The sequence below is a fragment of the Mytilus californianus genome, unplaced genomic scaffold (assembly GCF_021869535.1).
Source record: "Mytilus californianus isolate M0D057914Y unplaced genomic scaffold, xbMytCali1.0.p SCAF_34, whole genome shotgun sequence".
Lineage (NCBI taxonomy): Eukaryota > Metazoa > Mollusca > Bivalvia > Mytilida > Mytilidae > Mytilus > Mytilus californianus.
Window position 1 is genome coordinate 884,050 of NW_026262684.1, and position 25,254 is coordinate 909,303.

At 32.0% G+C, this 25,254-nt stretch overlaps 1 protein-coding gene across 2 annotated transcripts; it reads right to left on the bottom strand.

The window, feature by feature from the left end:
- Window positions 1-263: 263 nt before the first annotated feature.
- LOC127736610 (uncharacterized) lies at window positions 264-25,254 on the bottom strand. Of its 2 annotated transcripts, XR_007999076.1 has the most exons (8): window positions 25,124-25,254; window positions 19,187-19,492; window positions 15,620-15,738; window positions 11,948-12,125; window positions 7,940-8,005; window positions 5,970-6,092; window positions 3,854-3,919; window positions 264-845 (listed from the first exon to the last, which is right to left on the bottom strand). XR_007999076.1 is itself a non-coding variant. In XM_052247168.1 (7 exons), the coding sequence occupies exons 1-6, from the start codon at window positions 25,194-25,196 to the stop codon at window positions 3,864-3,866; spliced, it is 855 nt and encodes a 284-aa protein (XP_052103128.1). In that variant the 5' UTR covers window positions 25,197-25,254; the 3' UTR covers window positions 264-845; window positions 3,854-3,863. The 2 variants fall into 2 exon arrangements, 1 of the variants encoding a protein (XP_052103128.1); XM_052247168.1 differs by lacking the exon at window positions 7,940-8,005.

Consider the following 25,254-nt stretch of genomic DNA (forward strand, 5'->3'; position numbering starts at 1 on the left):
AATTAGAAACAAATGCATTTTTAAAAATGTGTTATACTTTGCAGACTTGTAGCTAAAGAGCATCTTGAGAATGTTATCTGATAGATTTGTGATTTTCTAATGCAATGGGTTACTATATTTGTCTTTGTCATTTATACTCCAAAGCATTAATTTTACTTATTGCTTACAAAATGTGTTCGGCAAAAAACAGAACTAACATAATACAGCAACTGATAACAAAACTTACATAAAATATAAAGAAACAATAGCTACAACTGCTAATTTATTTACTTCAAAATATGGAGAATCTAAGCGACGGTAATGTTTGCCTAGTAGCTAATAGAAAAGTTGTTCAAGATGAATGCTATTAAATTGTTTTTAGTAATTAGATGATTACGTGTAACAAATTGAAAGTTCAATATCCTTACTATGACTCAAAATTTGTATTAATCTTGAACATCTAATCACACATGAAATAAAGATGTCCACATACATATCATATATTCTACAATGTTATAGCATTACATATAGCACTAAATATAATTGAGAAAATATTACAGTAATCTTTTCTCGATGACACTAGGTCGGTTTCGTTGGAGAAGAGTACTTTTTTCAATATATAGGCTACTTTCTTCTAAATATACACGGTAAACCTATATTTGAATTTATCACAGAATATTTTTTATCCATCAGACATCTAGTATAAAGGAATATTGCTCAATACTCGAACACACAGGTACATGTAATACTTTTGGAATCGGAGTGTGACTGTCCTTCTAACATCGTTTGCATTCTATATTTATTCGAAAAAGGGGTTGCTTCCTCTCTAAAGCCATCGTCAATGTCGTCGGCCTTTAAAATATCACCTTAAAACACAACAAAATAAATATATATTAGTTGATCATTCAAAATATGTTTCACTATAATAAAACGATTTTGTTGAGCCGATCTTAAAACGGCAGTAAACTAAATAAATCGATAAAATTCAATATTTCTGTCCATTTTCAGAAAAAATAACTGCCAGAAGATCTCTTAGACGAAAAACTAAAACTTGCATGGAATTTTGCATATGCTGCTCACTTATTGTCTTTCTGACTGTTACTTCTTGTGTTTCTATCATAAAAAAAACACAGAAATACAATCCGATATATCGATTTTCAGGTTTCATCATCTCGATGTAGTAAAATATCGGCTGCTCGACACTATTTGAGGTCTTTTCCTTTAAAAGCTCCTACGTTGCGCTCACTCAACAAAAAAAATGCATATCGTGACTCCCAGATGATTTTTTACAATACCATGATAATCGATATTTATGGATTTGTCTATTCATGTGATATTTGGAGTTGGGCATTGACCAGCCACTATATTCAACAACCAATCACTTTGTTTAGCGTCAACAATAATATCGGGATTTATTATCATATCCTGGTAGATACTAAATTATCGAATATACTGTATATATTCATACATTTCAGATAATTATATCAAAATGACGAAAATATCACACGATGGATATAATTTACTTTAAAAAAAATGTGTTTACTTGTAGCTACAAATTAGTGTAGTCATAACCTATACAGAACCTATTTTGAGAATACGTTGTTAGTGTCCAGCTGTCAAACAAAGTATTTTTGTCGATAGTTACATTTTGTAAATAGTTTTTACTTTGGATTTTTATTGTATGTACTATATTTAAAACAAGAGGCTCATGAGAGCCTTATATCGCTCACCTGCAATCTCAGTTTCAGGCATTTGACTTATTTGTAGATCATACTTTGCTGAACAATTTTGTCATTTACACTTTCTATAATAATATTAAAGATAATACATAACCCAAAACTGTAAAATTTCCTAAAAATTATCTATTTCTGGACAGTAACCTAACAATAAGTTGTCCTATTGGTCTGAAAATTACTTGACAGATTGATCTAAACCTGTTTAACACTTTCACCTATGTCAGTTTTGCTCTTGCTGCTTTAGTTTTTGAGATAAAAAAACAAACATTTCATTTGGCCCCTATGTTCTATTTTTAGAAACTGCCGCCATGTTTTTTGAATGGATCAAATTAATCCCCGAATACAATCTATAAACTGGATACCCTAAGGAACACTCAATTAAAGTTTTTAGGGTGTGGTCAAGTAGTTTTAGAGAAGAAGATTTTTGAAAAGGTAATTAGACTTTCACAAAAAAATGTAAAAAAAAAAATGTTTTAAGGGCAATCACTCCTTAAGGGGTCAATTGACTATTTTGATCATGTTGCCTTATTTATAGATCTTACTGTGCTGAACATTTATTGCCATTTGTGCTTTCTCTCTATCTAATATAATATTAAAGAAAATAACCAAAACAGTAAAGTTTAATAACAATAAACTATTTCCAACAGTAACACAACAATGGGTTGTCGAACGTGTCTTAAAATTTCATAACAGAGAGATCATGACCCCCTTATCACTTTAACTCCCTTTCACTTTTTCTCTGTCTGCTGTAGTTTTTGAGATATAAGCCAAAAACTGCTTTTGTCCCCTATGTTCTATTTTTTAGCCATGGCAGCCATGTTTGTTGATGGATCAAAACTTCGGATACAATTTACAAACAAGATATCCTAAGGAACATTCAGTTAAAGTTTGGAAGTATTTGGCCGAGTAGTTTCAGAGAAGAAGATTTTTGAAAAAGTAATAGACTTGCACGAAAAAATGTAAAAAATAAACGTTTCAAGGGCAATAACTCCTTAATGAGTCAACTGACTATTTTGATCATTTGTTTTATTTGTAGATCCTACTTAGCTGAACATTTTTGCTATTTATACTTTCTCTCTATATATCATAAAATTAAATATAATAACCAAAAACAGTAAAATTTCATAAAAATAAACTATTTAGACAGTAAACCTGCAATGGGTGGTCCAATTGGTCTGAAAACTTCATTGCAGATAGATTTTGACTTATTCATTACTTTAACTCCATGTCACGTTTGCTCTAACTGCTATAGTTTTTGCGATAAAAACAAAAAAAACTGCATTTGACCCCTATGCAATATTTTTAGCCATGGCGACCATGTTTAATAAAGGATCACAACTTCGGATACAATTTATAAACCAGTTACCCTAAGGAACATTCAGTTAAAGTTAAGAAGTATTAGGCCCAGTAGTTTCAGAGGAGAAGATTTTTAAATGTTAGCAAACATAATGAACAAATTGTGTAAAAGGATCTTTAAAGGGCAATAACTCCTTAAGGGTTCAATTGACAATTCTAGTCATTTAACTTTTTTGTAGAACTTACTTTGCTGTTTACAGTTCATCTTTATCTTCAAAATATTCAAGATAATAACCAAAAACTGCAAAATTTCCTTAAAATTGTCTATCTAATGGCAGCAACCCAACAATGGATTGTTCGGTTCGTCTAAAAATTTCAGGGCTAATAGATTTTGACCTATTGAACATTTTAACCATCTGTCAGATTTGCTCTAAATGCTTTAGTTTTTGAGATATAAACCAAAAACTGCATTTGACCCCTATGTTCTATTTTTAGCCATGGCGGCCATTTTTGTTGATGGATCAAAACTTTGGATACAGTTTATAAACTAAATACCCTAAGGAACATTCAGTTAAAGTTTGAAGGTATTTGGCCTAGAAGTTTCAGAGGAGAAGATTCTTGAAATAGTTTACGACGACGGCGACGACGGACGACGACGACGACGACGACGACAGACGATGGACGCCAAGTAATGGCATTAGCTCACATGGGCCCGTCGGGCCCTGGTGAGCTAAAAAGTAAACAATTAATTGCATACGAGTTCCTCTAAACAAATTTTTATTATTATTATGAAAGCTTAAAACAATATTTTGGAATTTAATATAAAGTTTGCCAAAATATACCTTTCTAAACTCAAATCATGGTTTTTCTCTCCTCAGAAGTAATGTTGCTTTTATATTCACTTTCATCTGTAAACATAAAAATATTGTAATGTTGATATGATATCTACTAAATTTGTCATTGTTATTTTGTATGTGCAGTTAAAAACGATTAAACTCGATTCTTTTATACAGATCAAGTTAGAGTAAATACTTAATTAAGTTTTACAATATGATAAAAGCAATACATTTAACGTTAATTCATTACTTTCTGAAATTGTACTAAGCGGGCTAATACGAAAAAAATATCAACTGGTTGCAACTATTATGGCATGTCTGTTCGTAATGTTATCACTCGACATGTTCCGGAAAGTACACCTCAACTTTACAATTTCCATGAAAAAGGTTGAAATGAGAAAGGCACAGAAACAGGAAAATATATAAAAATTCGTAAGGGTTCCGCGGAACCCAGTGTCTCGCTTACTTTTGCTGTTAGTCGCAGGCTCAACAAAAATGGTGAAAAATTATTTAAAATTATTCTCTAGATACTATCTTTTGATTGTAGGAAGTTCTGTTCAAGTTTGGTAAAAATCCACGAAGGTTTATGAATCTAATAAATGTTTTAAAAACTTTAACTGCAGACTGTACGTAATGTTAACTGAAATAAAACTAAGTCCATTTATAAGTAATAAACGGAAAAACAGGAAATAAATTTTTACCAAATTTCCCTCTAGATACTAGCTTTTGATCATAAACAAGCTTCTGTCCAAGTTTGGTACAAATCCAGGATAGTTTAAGAAAGTTATTAAAATTTTGAAAGCTTTAACCACAGAGTGAATGTAATGTTAACTGGCAGAAAAACTAAGTCCATTTATAAGTAAAATACGGATAAACAGGATTTTTTTTTAACAAAATTTACTTTTGAATACTATCTTATGATCACAAACAAGCTTCTGTCCAAGTGTGGTACAAATCCAGGATAGTTAAGAAAGTTATTAAAATTTGAAAAACTTTAACCACAGAGTGAATGTTATGTTAACTGGCAGAAAAACTAAGTCCATATATGAGTAAAAAATGGATAAACAGGATTTTTTTTTTAGAAAATTTACTTCTGGATACTATCTTATGATCATAAACAAGCTTCTGTCCAAGTTTGGTTGAAATGCAGGATAGTTTAAGACAGTTATTAAAATTTGAAAAACTTTAACCACAGAGTGAATATTTGTGGCCGCCGCCGCCGCCGCCGACGACGCCGACGGAATGTAGGATCGCTATGTCTCGCTTTTGCGACAAAAGTCGCAGGCTCGACAAAAATGCAAAACAAATAAAAGAAATAGATGGATTTTTTCGGATTTTTTAAACTTTTGAATGTTATATGAAAGTGCCACCCAGTTCAAACTCTTACATCATTTGCAGTGAATTGCGGTTTGTCTAAATTGTTCAAGTAGATATTTGTAGTACGAAATATCAGTGTAACATTCTTAAACAATTTAATGACTTTTGAGTTTTCTATGGTTAAACATATATTTAATTCATGTAATCTCATATATATTCAACTGCCTATGGAGTTGACTTGCAGTATAAACTTTCTTGTTCCGATAGCCTTTTTTTTTAATTAAATCAATTGTTGCAATTTTTTTTTATAAGTTGAAGAACATGTATAATTATGATAAAGAGATCTCGCGTTAATATCATAATGGCATACTGCTGATGGTACAACTGATATCAAAGCTGACATGTATATACTATATAGATATAAGAAGATGTGGTATGAGTGCCAATCTGATATTACCAACCGACAACAAAACTGCTATATGTAGATGTATATGCTAGTTACTCTTGGCTGGGAAAAAAGACTATTACACACTGTTCTGTAACATCGCAGAACTAGCATTATGATTCAACAATCATACTTATTGACGCAAATTAGTCATAGTTACTATTTGGCGTCAGTCCAAAACATCAAAGAAACGATTACATCGTCCTGAATATGCATGAAATATTTGCCACTGGACGTTAAGCAACCAACAATCAATCAATCAAAGAACGATTACATCTATCTTCGTATTTTACATTCTGAATGTAGTGGTACAGTTATTACAAGCAAAATAAAAAAAAAAAAGACCTTTAAAAAACTTACATTTTTCTTTCCTTTTCTTTCGTTTTGAATACATGTATATCAAAACTGATACAACTGCTGTAACAGTTATAATGGTTACAATATATGCTGCAAGTACCGCACTATTTCTTGATCTTCTGTTTTCTGTAAAAGGCTAATATATTTACTAAAATTACAATGTAACAAACGAAACATTAACATCTGATTTCTAGAAGCAATAAATGTCAGTGTAATTTAATTTAAAAGTTGATTCAACGTAGTAACACGAAATTAATTTCGATTGTTGTAAACATGTATCCATATACATTCAGCAGCAGGTCAGTCAATCATCCCTATCTAATAAAAAATGTATTAATTTTCTGTACAATAAAAACTTAGCATTATTGTTTATATATCTCGCAGTTACAAATTCTATTTATGAACCATAAACCCGTAGAAATAATTCAAAAGTAGGTATAGTCTCGTATGTGGTTGATCTATGCTAAAACTTTGCTCCTCGTGATTTTTGCCATGCGGTATCTGCTCATAAAACAAAAACATGTTATAGTATCTTCTCATAAAACACATACATGTTATCATTACTCTATTAATTTTAATTGTTAAAGGGGCACTTAAATGATAATTCGCTTTTAGCAGCCAGTATGGTTCAATTTTGTCAAAATAAGCTAAGAAACATCAATGATGAAATATCACATGCAAGTGAATAATCCGACCTCATTGAATCCGTATTCATGTGACCTTCAATTTAATCCCTTAGCTAGAGATGGATTACGCATGCGTTATGTGTGTTCAGTTATTAAAAGGAAAAGAATGTCAACATTGAAATTGAAACAAAGGTAAATCATTTGATTGACTGATTCGATCAACAAAAACCCATTTTTTTACAGGAAAAAACGATAACATGAAATCAAACAGACATTGAAAAATCCAATTGCACGAGGTCGCTATCTTTTTATATTTTCGTTTATGTTTATATCGTGTTATGTGACCGTCGTCAGTTTTCGGAGGTCATCTCTATAGTTAATTAGATGGCGTTTAGATTAAAATACACACAAAATTCTGATATATGTTAGCTACATGTAGTACATGTATATGCATTGTAAACTGTTCATATCCAGAAATCAACGCCACTTTGCTTATTTGAATATTATACTAAAGAAATCGGATACGGGTCACGGAAATTATATTGAAATGATAGGGAATTTTAAAAAATATGTCTGTTTTAACTTTAATTTAAGTGATAGACAGGTTGCGGGGACAGAAAATAAATATACACAACAATATACACCATTTAAACGAAACATAATGACTGTCGTTGCAAAAATCAAGGTTCCTGAGCTATTTTAAAAATCGAAGCGAGAGGCTTTTAACATTGCAGTATAAAATACAGGCAAAAATGGCTGAAACGTCAAATTTGCAAACTTCGTGTTGAAAATATTGGCTAACAAGGTCATTACAAAAACAGGTTGCGGGGATGAAACTTGAAACTTGAATGTCCAAAGAATAAGCAAGTCCAAACCTTGTATGTGTAGTCGTTGAAGTCTAGGTTCCCACGTTAAGTTAAAATGCCCCTATTTCAAGAAGAATAAACTCACGAAAAAAACGAACAATTCACTAAATATTCGCGTTCATTGTTTTGATTTTGACCGCCTGACAACTTTACGGAAATATCAGAGTGATTATAAACAAGGACTATGTGACGGGAAACTTATAATATCCGTGTTTTAAAGATTTTTATGATATCAAGCCAGTCCAGTTCAAACTATTATCACGTGGTACAATTCTCATTTACATATTATGAATATTAATTTGCAAAAGTACTACTAGTTTCTGGCTATGTTATTTCAGACTTTTTATAATTTGGATATGTGTTTTAGTATGTTATAAATCAAATATGAGAATTTGAGTCAAATCGGTGAACCTGATTGTGACAGCTAGTGCCCCTTTAACAAAACACGCATTATTCTAATTAAACGGATAAATTGACTAACCGTTTATTATGAGTAAACATCTGTCGATTGGCTTCATGACAGATATAGTAATCTGTTACACAGGAACTGTGAAAGAGAATCGTATAGTGAGAACACAAACTTTTAACATTTACCATTCTCATTTGAAACATTCATGGTTAAGTACTTGCATACTTGTAATGTCCAGAGGTGGATTCAAAGGGGGCTTACGGAGGTACATAGGTTTACTTATAAAGTAAATGCATAGACTTTTCACATGCCCATCTCCATACGTTGCCTAGTTTCGGGGCCACGGACCCCCTTTACAAAATTATAGATCCACATGTGATGTCAGTACTATGAACTAATGAAACGTCCTCAATGACTTGTATATACATTTTAAAAATACGCAAAGTTGAAATTGAAAAGTTTCGAATGTTCGATTTATCCGGATTCTTGCTAATATTTTAATTTGGTTTTGTTTGCTGTTTTATTTGTTGATTCCAGAATTGAGTATTACATATAGACACGAAAATACGGAAATGGGGGTTAGGGGTTTGAATGGGGCTTAATTTAAGTGAAATATCATCCCAACAAACAAACACATTAATTGAAATATCATCCCAACAAAAAAACAAACAACAAACTTTTGTTTTTCATAACTGTATCAATAAAAATATAGAGAACAACATGTACAAAATGTTCTAAAATATTTTTCAAATACGAAATATTTTTTTGTTTGAACTACATGCTGATCCAATTTAGGTTCAATAGTTTCTGTACATACATGTATGTATGTTACATACATGTAGATGGTATCTTAACATATGCAATATTGTTAGGACATAGCTTTATTAGATTATGTTATTGTTTAGCTGGACATAAATTGACTGTGAAGATTTTTAACTATAAGCTCAATTCTGAATGATATTTCCTATGGATAAAAACGATAAGACATTACACTAATATATTCTAGATTATACTTAACAGAAAACAAGAGGTTGAGTAACATTACTCAAATAAAACACCAATGATGACAAACATTTCGTACTTCAGCAGATAAAATATTTCTATCTTAAGATTGTTCGCTCCTAAGTTTCAAAATAACAAGTTATTTAAACAATATTATAAATTGATAGTGTATTACTAACGGAACTTAAGCAGAATATCAATTGATTATTTCGCGGGAAATGATTTTCTTTAGGTTTTTCATACATTTAACATTGGCACCTCTTTCTAATGAAAAGCTTTGAAAAAATAAGAAGGATTTTCTAAAATTTCAAAAATGGCTTTAAAACTATATGTTACAAAATTATTAAAAGAAAAGTAGGGGTTAGCGGACAAAAATTCAATTAGCACTACATTGATAAAACTAGAGGATTCCGAAAATCTGACAAAACGTCAAAAGCAAGAGTATATAGCAAAACATCCTTAAATAATCGCATGGTATTTCATTTCCGAGTTAAATAGAATGGAATTGTAGTAAGCGGGAAGAGGTCAAATATGTGACCAACTATCATAATGACATATATATAATTATATATATATATATATCTATATATATATAGATATATATATATAAACAAGTCTAAATTGAAAACAACGTTCAAACCTATGATTGCGTTGGATAAAAACCGCAATTTTTATACGTGTGCATGCAAAACAAATTTCTTGTTAGAGGGGTCTAAATACAGCACAAACAACATTTTTCAAAAGACCAAAAAAGTGAAAAGGTATATTTTAACAAAACGCATTTGACTAACAGGTCGAACAACAGATGTTCTTAAACCCTGCTGACTGCCATTGGTGATTACCAAATGAACGGATCCCCAATGTAATAAATGGATTTTAATTATAAAATTATTATTAATACTAAACAGAAACTAGTAAACTTGCGGAAAAGATGATATACCGCAAACAAAAGGTGCAAAGGTTTTTGTACACCATATCCGGATTTCGACAATTAATGTCTCTTCAGTGATGTTAGGAATCGAAACGGTATTTGGAAAGCCATACAATTTACCTCAATTTAGGATATATATATAAATTATATATATATTTTCAATTTAGACTTGTTTTTATATATATATATATTCAAACACTGTAGACCAAATATTAATATAGGCGTTCATACAGTTTACAAGACAAGAGTGCACACGCTGAAATGTCTCGCCTTCTTTACTAATCATTGATATTATGTTGATAATCCTAAATATAAAGCTTTATTACAACTGTCACATAAACTTAACATTAACCAAGTAAACTAAACATTGACCAATGAACCATTAAATGAGGTCAAGGTCAGATGAACCATGCTAGGCAGGCATGTACAGCTAAAAATTCTTCCATACAACAAATATAGTAGACCTATTGCATACAGTATAAGAAAAACAGACCAAAACACAAAAACTTAACTATAACCACTGAACCATGAAAATGAGGTCAAGGTCAGATGACACCTGCCAGTTGGACATGTACACCTTACAGTCCTTCCATACACCGAATATACTAGACCTATTGCTTATAGTATCTGAGATATGGACTTGACCACCAAAACTTAACCTTGTTCACTGATCCATGAAATGAGGTCGAGGTCAAGTGAAAACTGTCTGACGGGCATGAGGACCTTGCAAGGTACGCACATACCAAATATAATTATCCTATTACTTATAATAAGAGAGAATTTAACATTACAAAAAATCTTAACTTTTTTTCAAGTAGTCACTGAACCATTAAAATGAGGTCAAGGACATTGGACATGTGACTGACGGAAACTTCGTAACATGAGGCATCCATCAACAAAGTATGAAGCATCTAGATCTTCCACCTTCTAAAATATAAAGCTTTTAAGAAGTTAGCTTACGACGCCGACGCCGTAGCCTCCGCCGCCGTAGCTGCCGCCGCCGGATCACTATCCCTATGTCGAGTTTTCTGCGACAAAAGTCGCAGGCTCGACAAAAACCAATTCAATTTTCATTGAAACAGCAACCCTATACATGCTATAGGTTGCATTTCTGTAAATATAGACAATGCAATTTCCCACAGGAACTCCTTTTACGGCTAAAACTGTACCACTTTTACTATGAAGTTTCGAAAAAAAATATATCCTAGAATGGAAAGCTCATATGTACTACTATTTTTTTCAAAGTTCAAAATATAGTGCTTTGCGGCGTATTTTCAACATTTATATGCCACGAACTTCTAAAGGCTTAAACTTGTACTTAAGTTCTGTACTACCCCTGCCTTCACTGTTGGTCTCCCTCAGAATTCAAGGCTGTCGCTATATTTTTTTATTTATACTGGTAACATTCCCAAGTTATGTCTCTATGAGATGAAAAATAGAGATAATATCTGGGAACCAGTACGTAAACAAAACAATTTATCTATGAATATTATATATCTCCCCAAAAGAGGCGTGGTTTGTGAAACAGCTGTATTTACAAAGTGCAACCTCTAGTATGATTTTAACGTTAGAAAACGTCAGTCATTATACATCGTATGAACTAAAATATCTATAGTTGTTATCCAGGGGCTATTGCATCTTGTAAAAGGTTCCTACATAAGTGAAAGAAAAAAATAAAGCATTGCCAATGTCTCATGGTTTGTCAAAAATATAGTATGCATGACTGTGTATGTATTAGTCACTGCTTAGTATTTTGAAGTCTTATCAACACTTGTGATCAAGATCGACAGTAACAGCACGTTAAATTTTTCGGTAAATAAACTTCATTTAGTATATTGCAAAAGGTGTCGTTGAATTAAAAAAAAACTCATCATTGATAACAGGATTGAAATTTTGTACGCAATGTGGCGTTAAATGTCAGCTCCTTCTCAACAAATATTACAAACAAGAGTATGTACGCAACAACCGGTCTTTAAGAATCATCAAAATTTATACAGACAGTATACTTTTGTTTCAAGCAAACTGTTGAACTATTAGAAAAATAAAATGAACGATCTGGTTAAAGAAAACAGAGAAATAAAAACAAGCTTATAACCATCTACAACCACAAGACTGAAGGCTCTTTGTCTGGGTTAAATTAAATATACCTTCCAGTTTGCAAATTTCAACCTTTTCTGTAGGTATGATATACTCTTTAATACACTGACATACTACTATTACTTGTTGACTGCATATTAGATCGTATGATGATTGGTGGCGCAAACTAACAGCATAGTAGTTGCCATTTCTGGTAGTTGCTACTGCATCAAATCGAAAACTAGAATCCTTTAACAAAATAATGTAATTTAAAAACTTAAATATTATTAAAAGCGATATATACATGTAGCAGCAACCTATATATTATAAAAGCATTGAGCAGTATGATGCACTTGGATGAAATATATCAACTGGACTATCAAAACCCATTAATCGACAAAACAATTGTTAAAACAAATAAATCATAAATAACCAAAACTATAAAGCAAATTTTTATATTGACGCCACCTCATATCATGTTATGGTCTCATCTATGTCATTATGTATTGACTACCACACTATACAAAAACGTCACATTTTGCTTCATCTTGGCTTCTGGTAAATTATATGTAAGTGATCTACAACTAGTCTAGATATAAGAAGATGTGGTATGAGTGCCAATTTCTCGTCCTGAATATGCTACAATAATTTCCATTGGACGTAAAGGAAGCAACAATCAATAAATCAAGTTGATATCCAAAAACCATTAGTTGCAGACACATTGACGACGGTTGAAAAGACCTACGGATAAACCGACGACTTTATGCATCCTTAAATTTTTTTTAGAACGCACAAAATAATCTACTTGTTTTCTGGCAGTTAAATATACCTGTGAACAACCGAACGATTAATAAAACAGATGGATACAGAAGTTTCGAAATCAATGTTACTCTAAATTATGATTTGAAGCAGTTTAAATTTCCAGTGTTTGGCAGTAGAACTTATTTGATACAATGTAGATCAATGGATGGTAACTGTTAAACGGTTTTTCGGTCCTTATATTAGTGAGGATTGGCGCCTTCAAACGAGTTTAACCCCGCCACATTCTGTATGTGCCTGTCCCAAGCCAGGAGCCTGTAATTCAGTGGTTGTCGGTTGTTGTTGTGTAACATACTTGTTCTTCGTTCATTATTTTGTACATAAATTAGGCCGTTAGTTTTCTCGTTTGAATTGTTTTACATTTGTCATTTGGGGCCTTTTATAGCTGACTATGCGGTATGGGCTTTGCTCATTGTTAAAGACCGTACGGTGACCTATAGTTGTTAATTTCTGTGTCATTTGGTCTCTTGTGGAGAGTTGTCGTATTGGCAATCAAACTTCATCTTCTAATTTTTATACTTAATGATCTAATCAAGGTCTTTCCACTCCGTTAGGAAAGACCTTATTGTTTTTCAAATGTTATTTTTTCTTCCAGCATTGTTTTAACATGCCCTCCCCTCGTTTCTATTGGAGTTATCAAGACCAAATATGGCCCATCGATGGTACTCATCATGAAATATTACCAGATCACCCTGTTAAGGATTTCATCATCACCTTTAGAAGTTATCTCCCTTTTATTGTTTTTTTTTCAACATGGTCCCCCTCGTTGTTTTGAATGATATCATGACCTTATTTGTACAATAGGTAGATCTAATCATGATGTTTTACCATATGAGGCTGCGTAGGATTTCATCATCCCCTTTGAGAGTTATATTCCCTTGAAGCAATTTCTTTAATTTGCATTTTTCTTAAAAAGTATTAGAGATAGAATCGAATTGAAAATTGGAAATGGCAGCATGTACAAGAACAGATGGCAATGTAACTAAACATAAACAATTAGTTTGTTATCAACCCTTATAAGGAGTTATTTCCCTTTAAAAATTATACACAATTTTTGAAAAATTCTATTTTGAGAACCGGAAGTCGTAGAGACTTTGGACCTGCATCAATAATCTTTAATTCATGTGACCTTTAATTTGCACCCAAGGTCAAAGGTCACCGAGTGCAAAAAATAATAATGCTGCAATTTCAAGCTTACATATTAGGAAAACGATAAGAGTTTGCTGCATACATACTGTGTATAAAATGTTCCTCTCGACGAGCTCTACATTTTACACATTAAGCTCAAAACTGTCCGACCGTCTGTTCAAAAGTTACAACGAAATAATTCTTAAACGTATAGTAGTGTGTGTATATATTTTTAAAGGTAACAACCTACTATAAATTGCAAAAATGATCAGTATTTAAAGACCTTCAATTTGAGGTCAATGTCAGGTCATGATGAAATTCTACCTTGACCTTCAAAGTGTACCATGACCTTGACCTTGTGACATTTGAAAGGTCAAGTGGTCCTGAGTTGAATGGTGGTAGTCCCATGTCTCTGCGACTTCCGGTTCTTAAGTTTGGTATTGCATCATATATTTGATTATTCATTGTGACCTTGATGAACCTCGGAATTGTCCAATTCTAAAATGTTGTACTTCAACTGCAAATCATTTATCACTTACATGTAGCAGATTTGAGATATTTGTTGTGGTTTTAGAGATAATGCAGTTTGAAATTATGCGCGCGGAGGCATGTATTTCTGAATCAACAACAGCTTACCATCTAAAATTTTGAGAAATTGAAGAGTCTTACATGGTTTCATGTTTGACTAATTACCAAAAACATTCAATGAAAAACCCCCCAAAAAAATCAATTTGAAATTTTCATTTTTTGCATTGTTTTTGTAAGTTTCATAAGTTCTATTTATATAATTGATATTGCATCATATTTGGCACTTTACCATATGCGGTCATTTGGTATATCAAATTGAAGGTCTAAATGAGCTCTACTCAAAAATGAAAATTTTAAAACCCCTTTTTCATCACAGTGGGAAGGGTTGGGTCATTTAGTACAAAAATTTCAAACTTCTCAGATGGTTAGGTTGTCGCATATCGAATGAAAGTCCATAAAGCGTACATTTCAAATATCAAATTGACGTCCCCTAAAACGGGTTGGGTGGGGTCATTGAGTGCAAAAAAAAGTCTCATAAGGTAAGGTTGTTGTATATCAAATGAAAGGTCATAATGTGTACATTTCAAATACAAAATTCCTCTCCTCCAAAAATGAGTTAGATGGGGTTATTAAGTACAAAAATCAAACTTTCTAGAAGATGGTGTTGTCGCATAGCAAATGAAAGGTCATCAAGTCTACATTACAAATATCGTACTTACCATCTAGAAAATTAAGGTGGATATGGTCATTAAGTGCAAAAAGTGAAAAGTTTCAGAAGCTATGCTTGTCGCATTTCAAATGAAAGGTCGTAAAGAGTGCATTACAAATATCAGACTTTAAATGGAAAGACCTTTCAATTGTTTTACAAACAATTGAGATACTAGTTTGATAATAATACTTGGTTTATATAAATACAGAAACTGTTAATGGGCTATTGTCTTCCAATATACGTGTAATCAAACTCAATATAACGTTGGAAATGCTTGTGAATTAAAGTAAAACATATTTTTCTCCCCATTGACACTGGTTCAAATAAGTTTTTATGCCATTGTACTTCCCAACAAGGGGAAATAATTCGTATTCAATTAAAAAATTTCGAAATCAGATTCTGCATTTCGGAAGTGAGTTTCAAGAAAGTCTAAAAAAATAAATAAGCGACTGGTTGACATCATGTATTACCCGAGTTTAATCAAATCTATTTTCTAAATAAGTCTTTGCACACAGTTGAACATTCGTTTAAATATTGCATAACTAATATTATAACTTACCTCAATGAAAGCAGTACAATTTGGCAAAGGAAATATTTTATCAAATGTAAGATCGATTGTCAGATTTCCTTCAGATTTGTTTGTGTAAACCATTGCCTTTGTGTCCGTCTCTGGGGGATCTTGAAGTATATTTTATTTAATAAAGATTTGTAAATAAAGAGTAAAATCATTGTCCGAAACGGTTGTGATAAAATATTTAGGATATGATATCAATATAATCTTGTAAAATTATTTGTTTGCAGCTTCTAAACATAACAATCGAATCATGGAACGGATCAAGATGTGTAGTTGTGATTGAATGGTATGTCCTTCGGAAAACAATCGTATGCTAACATGTGTGTGCTACAGAACAATCTACAATTGTCATCAAATATGGGAAAATGCCATTATATTGTACTATGTAAAAGCATTCATATCGATTTGAAACTCGTATTTCACGATAGGTATAGTGTCCGGCTGGGACCATGGTTTTTCGAGTGATTTAATCGGGTTTTTTCGAGTGTGGCCACTTTTTTCGAGTGCATATGATCAAAAATGTAAACAAACAGACTTCCTTTCTGCGTGGTAAAACGTGAAAACCGATGCTCGAACCTTATGTACAAAATCATAAAGGGTAAATTAGTATTTTTGATAAAAAGATATTATCAACCCTTAACCATTTTGTTCTGAAAACGTCAAATATATCCTTACAATGCTTTATTCCAAAATATATATTAAAGCATTTTTTATACACATACCAATGTAAATATCAACAGAAATGTGCACATTGAATCTATGTATACTTAGATATACAGGCATTTTACAAAAATTCTTGTTTTTGCAATAAAAGGACATTTTGGAGAGTAAACTCATTTTATATATCCGTGTTTTTTCGAGAGCAGTCCGTGTTTTTTCGAGTGTGTCCTTATTTTATCAAGTGAAATAAAACAAAATTCCTATGGCTAAAAATGTAATATGTCAGTGCATTTACGTTTAAAAAACAACAAAAAGGTTCAAATACAGTACTTTTCAAAGCACGAAACAAAACATTAAACCAGTTTAATAATGCTGTATTAACACGTACATGACACAAAAAGTCATCCTTCATTTGCATTCAGCAATCTTCATGTTTGTGTACCGATATGGATTTCATACAGTAAATATTTGGTGATGTAAACATTCTTTATGCGAGCCCAGACATGTTGGACTGAGACGTACGTACACATAGTGTGTAAAGCTGGTAAATGTGTTTTTTTACATAAAATATATCCTTAATGTTTCATTTACTATTTGTCTTGATGGAAATATTAGCTATCTTGCTGTAATCAGGGGTGTACAGAATTTAAAAAATGTTGAAAATATATACACTCTGAGGCGCAGCCGAAGGTCGTATGCATTTTAAACATCAATGTAAAATTCAGTACACCCCTGACTTCACCGAGATATATAACGAATTTATTTCCTATTAAGCGTTCGTTTACATTTTTTATTCCCGGGAATAAATAGAAAAAAAAATCTTATGATGACCAACTTCAAATATACATTTTTCAACACCGACGTTGTTGTGCATTTTTATAATATTGTCTATTTAATTTCTTTTTCTTTTTCGGAAAATTTGGAAATTTTATTATTTTGGAAATATTCGAGAATATTTTCTTCTTCCTTTGTTTTTTTGTTTTTTTTTTTTTTTTGTGGGAAAAAATTCAAAATTTTATTTCTTTTTAAATAAATCTAAAATCATTTTTTTTTTTTTTTTCCAAAATTTTAATTTTCATAATTTTGGCAAATATTTAATTTTATGGAAATTTTGGCAAATTTATTTTTTATCGACCGTTCCTTGCCAAAGGGGAACGTCCGTTTGGATGTGTGTGATGTTCAAGTACGCAGCCACGTCCGGTCAGAATGGAGCGTGTAGAGAGAGTGCTACGCTCATTGCACTTTGAGAACGTACCCTTGCAACAGCTCTTTGAAGGATCCGTAGGTGGCCTGTTGCAAGGCAACATTTATGTCCATATCCAATATACTCTGATTTTCAGTGGCAGTATAAATTTCTCGGCCTTTATCCCGAACGTCCTCTGTTACAGTAACTACTTTTTGGATTTATTGTTAAATTGTTCTCGTCCTGAACATGCATGACACATTTGCCACAATGAATCATTTAGAATTGTCTGTTAATAAATTAAAAATTATAAAGAGGCTAAGGTTTCAACTCCATCAGTTTTTATGTCCTTTTGGTCATATAGCATAAAATCATAAAGTGTTGTTTTCATTTTAAACCAGATATTCCATTCAATACAAATGTTAAAATAATTTTAATTTATCAATTCTTAAGGGGGTCCTCTTTTAGTAGAATATTTGGATGTATATTGCATTTTTCTGATTGTTTACACTTTTTCCTTAGTTTTCTTGCTCCTATGTTTTTCGTCACTGCTATATATATCAATCATTAAATATTATTGACTAAAAACAAAGGTAGCATGCAATGAAATTAAAAAAAATTGAGTCCCTGTACTCGATTCTTAAGACCGTTTCAAACGGACCCATTAATTTCTTATATATCGTAATACTGCTAGGTTACGGTAAAATGTTTTCAGAACAGAAAGTTGTCGTTAAATTGAAAAGGGTTTAATTTTATCAACATTGTAAGATGTTTTTTCGTGAATTATTGGTAATATATAATATTGTCCTTCACTTTATTACAGTTATAGACTAAAATGACTTATTTCTTATTCACATTTTCTTCAAAAAAACCCGGACTAATAATTTGTTTAAAAACGCGGAAGTTTGAACTGTTGCTCTCGAAAAAACACGGACAATGCAAAACACTGAATTTTAGGCTAAATACAACGAAATTGTGCGTCTTTTGCGCTTAAAACTTATATAGTATTTAAAATAAGATGAACAGTCATGAATAAAACTATTATAATTGCGAAATAGCAGGTAATTGACCTGATCGAAAAAACCCGATCTACACTCGAAAAAAAGTGGACCGATTCAGTCGAACAAAAATACGATCTCTGCCGGACACTATACCTACCGTGTATTTATCAAAATTAACATCTGGTTAAAAAAGTGTAAAGGATTAAAACCATGTTCATTGAGAAGAAAGGGACTTCTGTTTCCTAATATTTATTTCAGTATTTTTGATATTATTTCAATTTCAGGCAGACGTAATTGTAAGGTTCAGTCAAAATAGGTTTTGTTTCTCAAATAATTGTTGACAAAAACAATTATTGTGTCTTTGTCTATTTTCTAAATATAAAACCATTTTTTTCAATCTAAACGTACAAAAAAGTCTTTTATCTGATCTTTTCAACATAACTTTTTTTGTGTTCAGAAATTATTTTGATGCTAAGTATTGACGTTAGGCAAACACAAATATTTCAATGAAAAATTAGTTATAGGTTCAGAAGGGGTTACAGTGGAATGCTAGTACTGTTCGGTACATTCAAGGCAAATCAATTACATTTTCGAACTTCACAAAGAGACAAAAAAGATGTACAAGTATTGCAAACTTAACAATTCTTTCTTTATTTCAATTCAAATTTAACCATCCTAATATTCATAATCATGTAAGTTCTTACTTACATTCAAAATTATCTGAAGTGATTCCTAATTTCTTTGTTTCCGTTTTGAAACTGTATCGACATTGGTATTTGCAATTTAAATCTGAATCTGTCACGTTGTTTATCTGCAGCTTAAACTGATTTCCATTTAATAGTATTTCTGCATATTTCAAAGGATCTCTAGGATGACCATTATAGCAAATAAGTTCGTGTCCTTTAGACCACTGTCTTGTCAAGCTTCTGTTGAGGTTTTCTACACCATAGACGGTGCAAACAAGGCTCATGTTTTTACCAATATGTATTATGTTTGGCTCAACATTCCATGTGACTACAAATATAAGTGAATTATAATTTCAGTAATACATGAAATATCATTTTTGCGTCACCATTTCGCAGCTTATTTTGTTGAAAAATCGCAAAAAAAGCAGGGAGGAACAAAGAATTTCAATTCATACATTAATACAGTATGTTTTTGTTTTTTATTTGTAAGTTCGTTTTTGCTACTATCACAAGTTCACGGTCCTTTTTTACATTCTTTGTTAGAGAGTGTATAAGTAGGTGTGCAAATTTTCGGACGAACCAGAAATTAAAAAAAATAGCTTGCATTTTTGTTTTGTGCACGAGACATCGAATAATTAGCTACGAGCACATGTGAAATAAAAATGCAGACACATAATGACAATGAACCACATTCTACATGAAGGCAACATTCATAAAAAAGGAGCAGGCACACGGGGAACAATTAAACACAATAGATCACAAAGGCAAATTACTCATGCTGATCATTAAAAGTCATTGCAACTTACAAAAAATTATTTATGTAACACGAGTCCTGTGAGCTTAAATTGGTAAACTTTTCATCCATTTTTTCATTTTGACATAGAACTTTAATCAACGTGCAGACATCTTATACGTTCAGGTATTTCACATCCAATCTTTTATGGTAATATTCTATACAAAGCGCAAAAATGTCGTCATTCACTTCAAAATCTAACCATTGAAACCTTTAAATAAACTTGATCAGAAGAGACAAAGTTACGATACTGTTGTTTATTTTACATTGGCTAGAGGTATAGGGGGAGGGTTGAAATCTCACAAAATATGTTTGACATCGCCGCATGTATGCGCCTGTCCCAAATCAGGAGCCCTTGGCATTTGTAAGTCTTGTATATAGTTTTTCAATTTTGGTTCATTTATATGTTCCGGAGTTTATTGTGACATTCATTTTCGCTTAACAAGTACACATTTTTGTTTAGGGGCAAGCTGAAGCCCGCCTCGGGTGCGGGATTTTCTAGCTGTCTTGAAGACCCATTGGTGGCCTTGGGCAGTTTTTTTTATGCTTTTTGGTCGGGTTGTTGTCTCTTTGACACATTCCCCGTTTCCAATCTCAGTTTTAACTTTAATTGCTATTAACAAATTAAACGACATACGAATAGATATCTAGTACACCTTATCAAGTCATGAACCATGTAATTGATTGTCAATGACAAATTTTAATTTGCCATGCCTGAATGTGCTTTAGTCGTTTGAGGGGATTGTTGTTGATGGCAGGACTTTTATAGTCTCCTGAAACACATTCTACACTTTTAGACTCAGGAGGATTTAAATTGTACAGCTTATCGTGATGTATAGACACATGTGCAATGTTAAAAACAGTAGTTTATTTCTATATATATCTTTATTTTTTTTATTTTATGTAGTATATGAATGCAGAATCAGTAAAATTTACTACACATTTTTTATTCGTGATATTATTCATAACAAATACAAAAATGTTAAGTATAAGATGAATATCGATATCACCCAATTTAACTATTGGGATTTGTTCTTTGGTGAACGTTTTGACGGCTATTGGTACTTTACGGAACGGAACGGAACGGAATTTCATTTAAGGTATCCATAGGGGGTGTGTATAAAAATTTCGAAAAATCTTTGAAACAATACAAACTTTAAATTTCTCTGTTTACGGTTTTTAATATACAGATAACACAATGTAAAATGTGTTATAATGTATAACATCGGGAAATATCCTGTAGATGTACATTCATGTCCTGATAAATATTCATGAATTTGACGCATTGGCAGGTTAGAGAAAAAAGTCTTCCACCTTGCATTCATTATGATATCTAAGAAGACAAGATCTCCCGTCGTCCTTTCCGACGATGATTAGAAACATTGATTCTGAATTTAACTTTTTAAATTTGTTATTCCGTTCCGTTCCGTTCCGCAAAGTACTAATTGCTCTGAAGAATTGGTATTTAACGGAATGGAACGGAAACAGATTTCTATAATATAATATAGCAGTATGATAAAAAAAATATTGTCCTACACCTCTTTTTTTAAATAAGTGGTAAGTGTTTTAGATATGCATTCAATAACCGAATCAATAATTTATATGAAATAGGCAAGTCAGACAAAAAGTATTACTCATTCGTAATTATATCTAAGAAGACAAGCTAGACCTCCTGTCGTCCTCTCCGACAATGGTAAGAAACACTGATTTGGATTTAAAAAAAAATAATTTGTCATTCCGTTCCGTTCCGCAAAGTACCAATTGCTCTGAGGAATTGGTATTTAACGGAAGAAAACAGACATTCATAATATAATTATAGCAGTATGATAAAACAAAAATTATCTTAGAACTATTTTTTTTTAAATGAGTGGTAAGTGTTCTAGAAATGCATTCAATAACCAAAAATCAGAATCAATTTCTAATCATCTTCGGAAAGGACGACTGGAGGTCTCGTCTTCTTAGATATAGCTACGCTTGAAAGGAGTAATATTTTTTAATTACTCATTCGTAATTATATCTAAGAAGACAAGATCTCCCGTCGTCTTTTCCGACGATGATTAGAAACATTGATTCTGAATTTAACTTTTTAATTTTGTCATTCCGTTTCGTTCCGTTCCGCAAAGTACCAATTGATCTGAGGGATTGGTGTTTAACGGAATCGAACGGAAACCGATTTCTATAATATGATAAAAGCAGTTTGATAAACAAATATTGTCTGACACATCTTTTATGGCATGAGTGGTAAGTGTTTTGGTGTTTATTCTATAATATTTGTTATATCAAATTTGGAATGATTTGCTAGAAAATTCTATTAGTTTCTGCATGTTATGTATAATCTGTTGGTACTGAATATATGAAAAGTACGGTATAGACTTGCAAATCCCATTCGAGATATACAAGTCAAAGCGTCGTAATTTACATGCATGATACATGAATAATACATTGTATTGTAGCAAAGATTGCATAGAAATAGACAACACTAAGCAATGTATTGTTGATCAAGTTGAATCTGATTTACAACTTTTTAATTTATTATTCTGTTTCGTTCCGTTCCGTTCCGCAAAGTACCAATTGCTATGAGGAATTGGTATTTAACGGAATCAAACGGAAACGAACATCTATAATATAATACTAAGTAATAGCAGTATGATGAAAAAAATTGTCGGACATCTCTTTTTTGGCATGAGTGGTAAGGGTTTTGGTATTTATTCTACAATTTTTGATGTATCAAAGTTGGAATGATTTGCTCGAAAATTCTTTTATTACTTTTTCCATGTTGTAGCAAAAATTGCATAGAAATAGACAACATTAAGCTATGTTTTGTTGATCAAGTTGAATCTAATTTAAACTTTTTAATTTTTTAATCCGTTCCGTTCCGTAAAGTACCAATTCCTATGAGGAATTGGTATTTAACGGATTCGAACGGAAACGAACATCTAATATAATTAGAGCAACTTATGATAAAAACAAATTATCTGATACATCTTTTTTGGCATGAGTGGTAAGTGTTTATAAGATAGCATTCTCGACGTGATCAATAATTATGAATTTAACACAAATGAAGGTTAGATAAAAATTCTTTCTCCTTCCATTAGTAATTATATTTTAAAAGAGGGCCTTCCATCGCCCGTTCTAACGATGATTAGAAACACTGATGAAGTTGAATCTGATTTAAACTTTTTAATTTATTATCCCGTTCCGTTCCGTTCCGCAAAGTACCAATTGCTATGAGGAATTGGTATTTAACGGAATCCAACGGAATAATAAATTAAAAAGTTTAAATCAGATTCAACTTCATCAAAAATACATTGCTTAATGTTGTCTATGTGTATGTAATCTTTGCGACAATACAATGCATTATTCTTGTATCACGCATATGAGTTAAGACGATTTGATTTGTATGTCTCGAAAGGAATTTGCAATTCTATACCGTATTTTTCACATATTCAGTACCAACAGATTATACACAACATGCACAAGATAATAGAAGAATTTTCGTGCAAAACATTCCAAATTTAATTTAACAAATATAATAGAATAAACACTAAAACACTTACCACTTATGCCAAAAAAAGATGTGACAGACAATTTTTTTATCATACTGCTATTATTATATTATAGATGTTTGTTTCCGTTCGATTCCGTTAAATACCAATTCCTCATAGCAATTGGTAATTTACGGAACGGAACGGAACGGAATAATAAATCAAAAAGTTTAATTCATATTCACCTTGATCAACAATACATCGCCTAGTGTTGTCTCTTTGCTTCAATACAATACCAATACAATGTTATATTCATATATCACGCATATGAATTAAGACGCTTTGATTTGTATGTCTCGAAAGGGATTTGCAAGTCTATATCGTATTTTTCATATATTCAGGTAGGGGCCTCGGTAGCCAAGTGGTCTAAGTAGCATCAAGAGAAAAAGGTAGTTCTACTACTGTTATCACTAGCCAGTCAACACTGAGGTTGTGAGTTTGAACCTCGCTCGTGCGGGGGCACTCGACTCCAATCTTAATAACAGACTTGCCGGTGTCCTAGCACTCCCTTTTAGTGTTGGGGTGGGGATTGTCCTTGTAATTATTGTTGTAAATACGTTAGCGACACATCTCTATTAATCCCGAAAGGGAGTGTACATGCATGGATTCCACTGTACCCTCGCAGCTCTCGAGGGGTGCTCCGAATAAGGAGGAATCTACCAGTACACACATACAAGCTAGGACTATCAGTTTTCCTATCGAAGGTCGGTGGTTTTCTCCGGGTACTCCCGCTTCCGCCAACCATACAAATTGACCGCCACGAAATAGCCCAGAAGTGGCGCTTAAAAATGGCATTTAAACACCAACAATCAACCAATCATGTATTCAGTACCAACAGATTATAATACACAACATGTACAAACTAAATGAAGAATTTTCGAGCAAATCATTCCAAATTTGATATAACATACTGCTTTTATTATACTAATATAGATGTTCCGTTCGATTCCGTTAAATATCAATTCCTCTTAGCAATTGGTACTTTGTGGAACGGAACGGAACGGAATAATAAATTTTAGATGTTTATATCAGAATCAATGTTTCTAATCATCGTCGGAAAAGACGACCTGAGGTCTGTCTTCTAAGATATCATAATCGGAATGAAAGGAGTAAGACTTTTTCTCTGACCTGCCAATGCGTCAAATTCATGATAATTTACAGGACATGAATGTACATCTACAGGATATTTCCTGATGTTAATACATAATTACACATTTTACATGTGAAGATGAGATTTAGTATTCAATTGTGTTATCTGTATATTGAAAACCGTAAAGTTAATTTTGTTTTAAAGATTTTTCTAAATTTTGATAGATGCCCCTATGGATACCTTAAAAGAAATTCCGTTCCGTTCCGTTCCGTTCCGTAAAGTACCAATAGCCCGTTTTGACTTGGTTATAATAAAAGTAATTGTTTGTCTTTATTTAATAGATTTGATTTCAGAACATTTAATTTCAAACGTAATAACAATATTAATACAACTAATAAAAGTGCAACAATGAAAATTATTTTTTTACTTTGTATTTCTTTGGAAAAAAAACCCCAGAAAATCCTAGTGCAAAACATAACATTTTGAAGTATTATCAGTATATTAAATAACTTGTTACTAAGATAAACATACCAATTGTCTTCGTGTTGACTGATTTGACTATTGACAGCATCAACCAAATTATGCAACGTTCTGTTAATCCCATGTTTTACACTTCTTTAAAGAACTTTTGAATATTAAAATATGCAAGCTTTGTTACAAAA

Bases quoted from the DNA above. Each gene is read 5' to 3' on its own strand.
- LOC127736610 (XM_052247168.1), bottom strand. From the start codon at position 25,196: ATGGGATTAACAGAACGTTGCATAATTTGGTTGATGCTGTCAATAGTC. The intron at 19,493-25,123 runs GTATGTTTATCT...TTATATTTGTAG, and splicing joins AGTCAACACGAAGACAATTG to TCACATGGAATGTTGAGCCA. The intron at 6,093-11,947 runs GTATATTTAATT...AGCCTTTTACAG, and splicing joins TGAAATTTGCAAACTGGAAG to AAAACAGAAGATCAAGAAAT.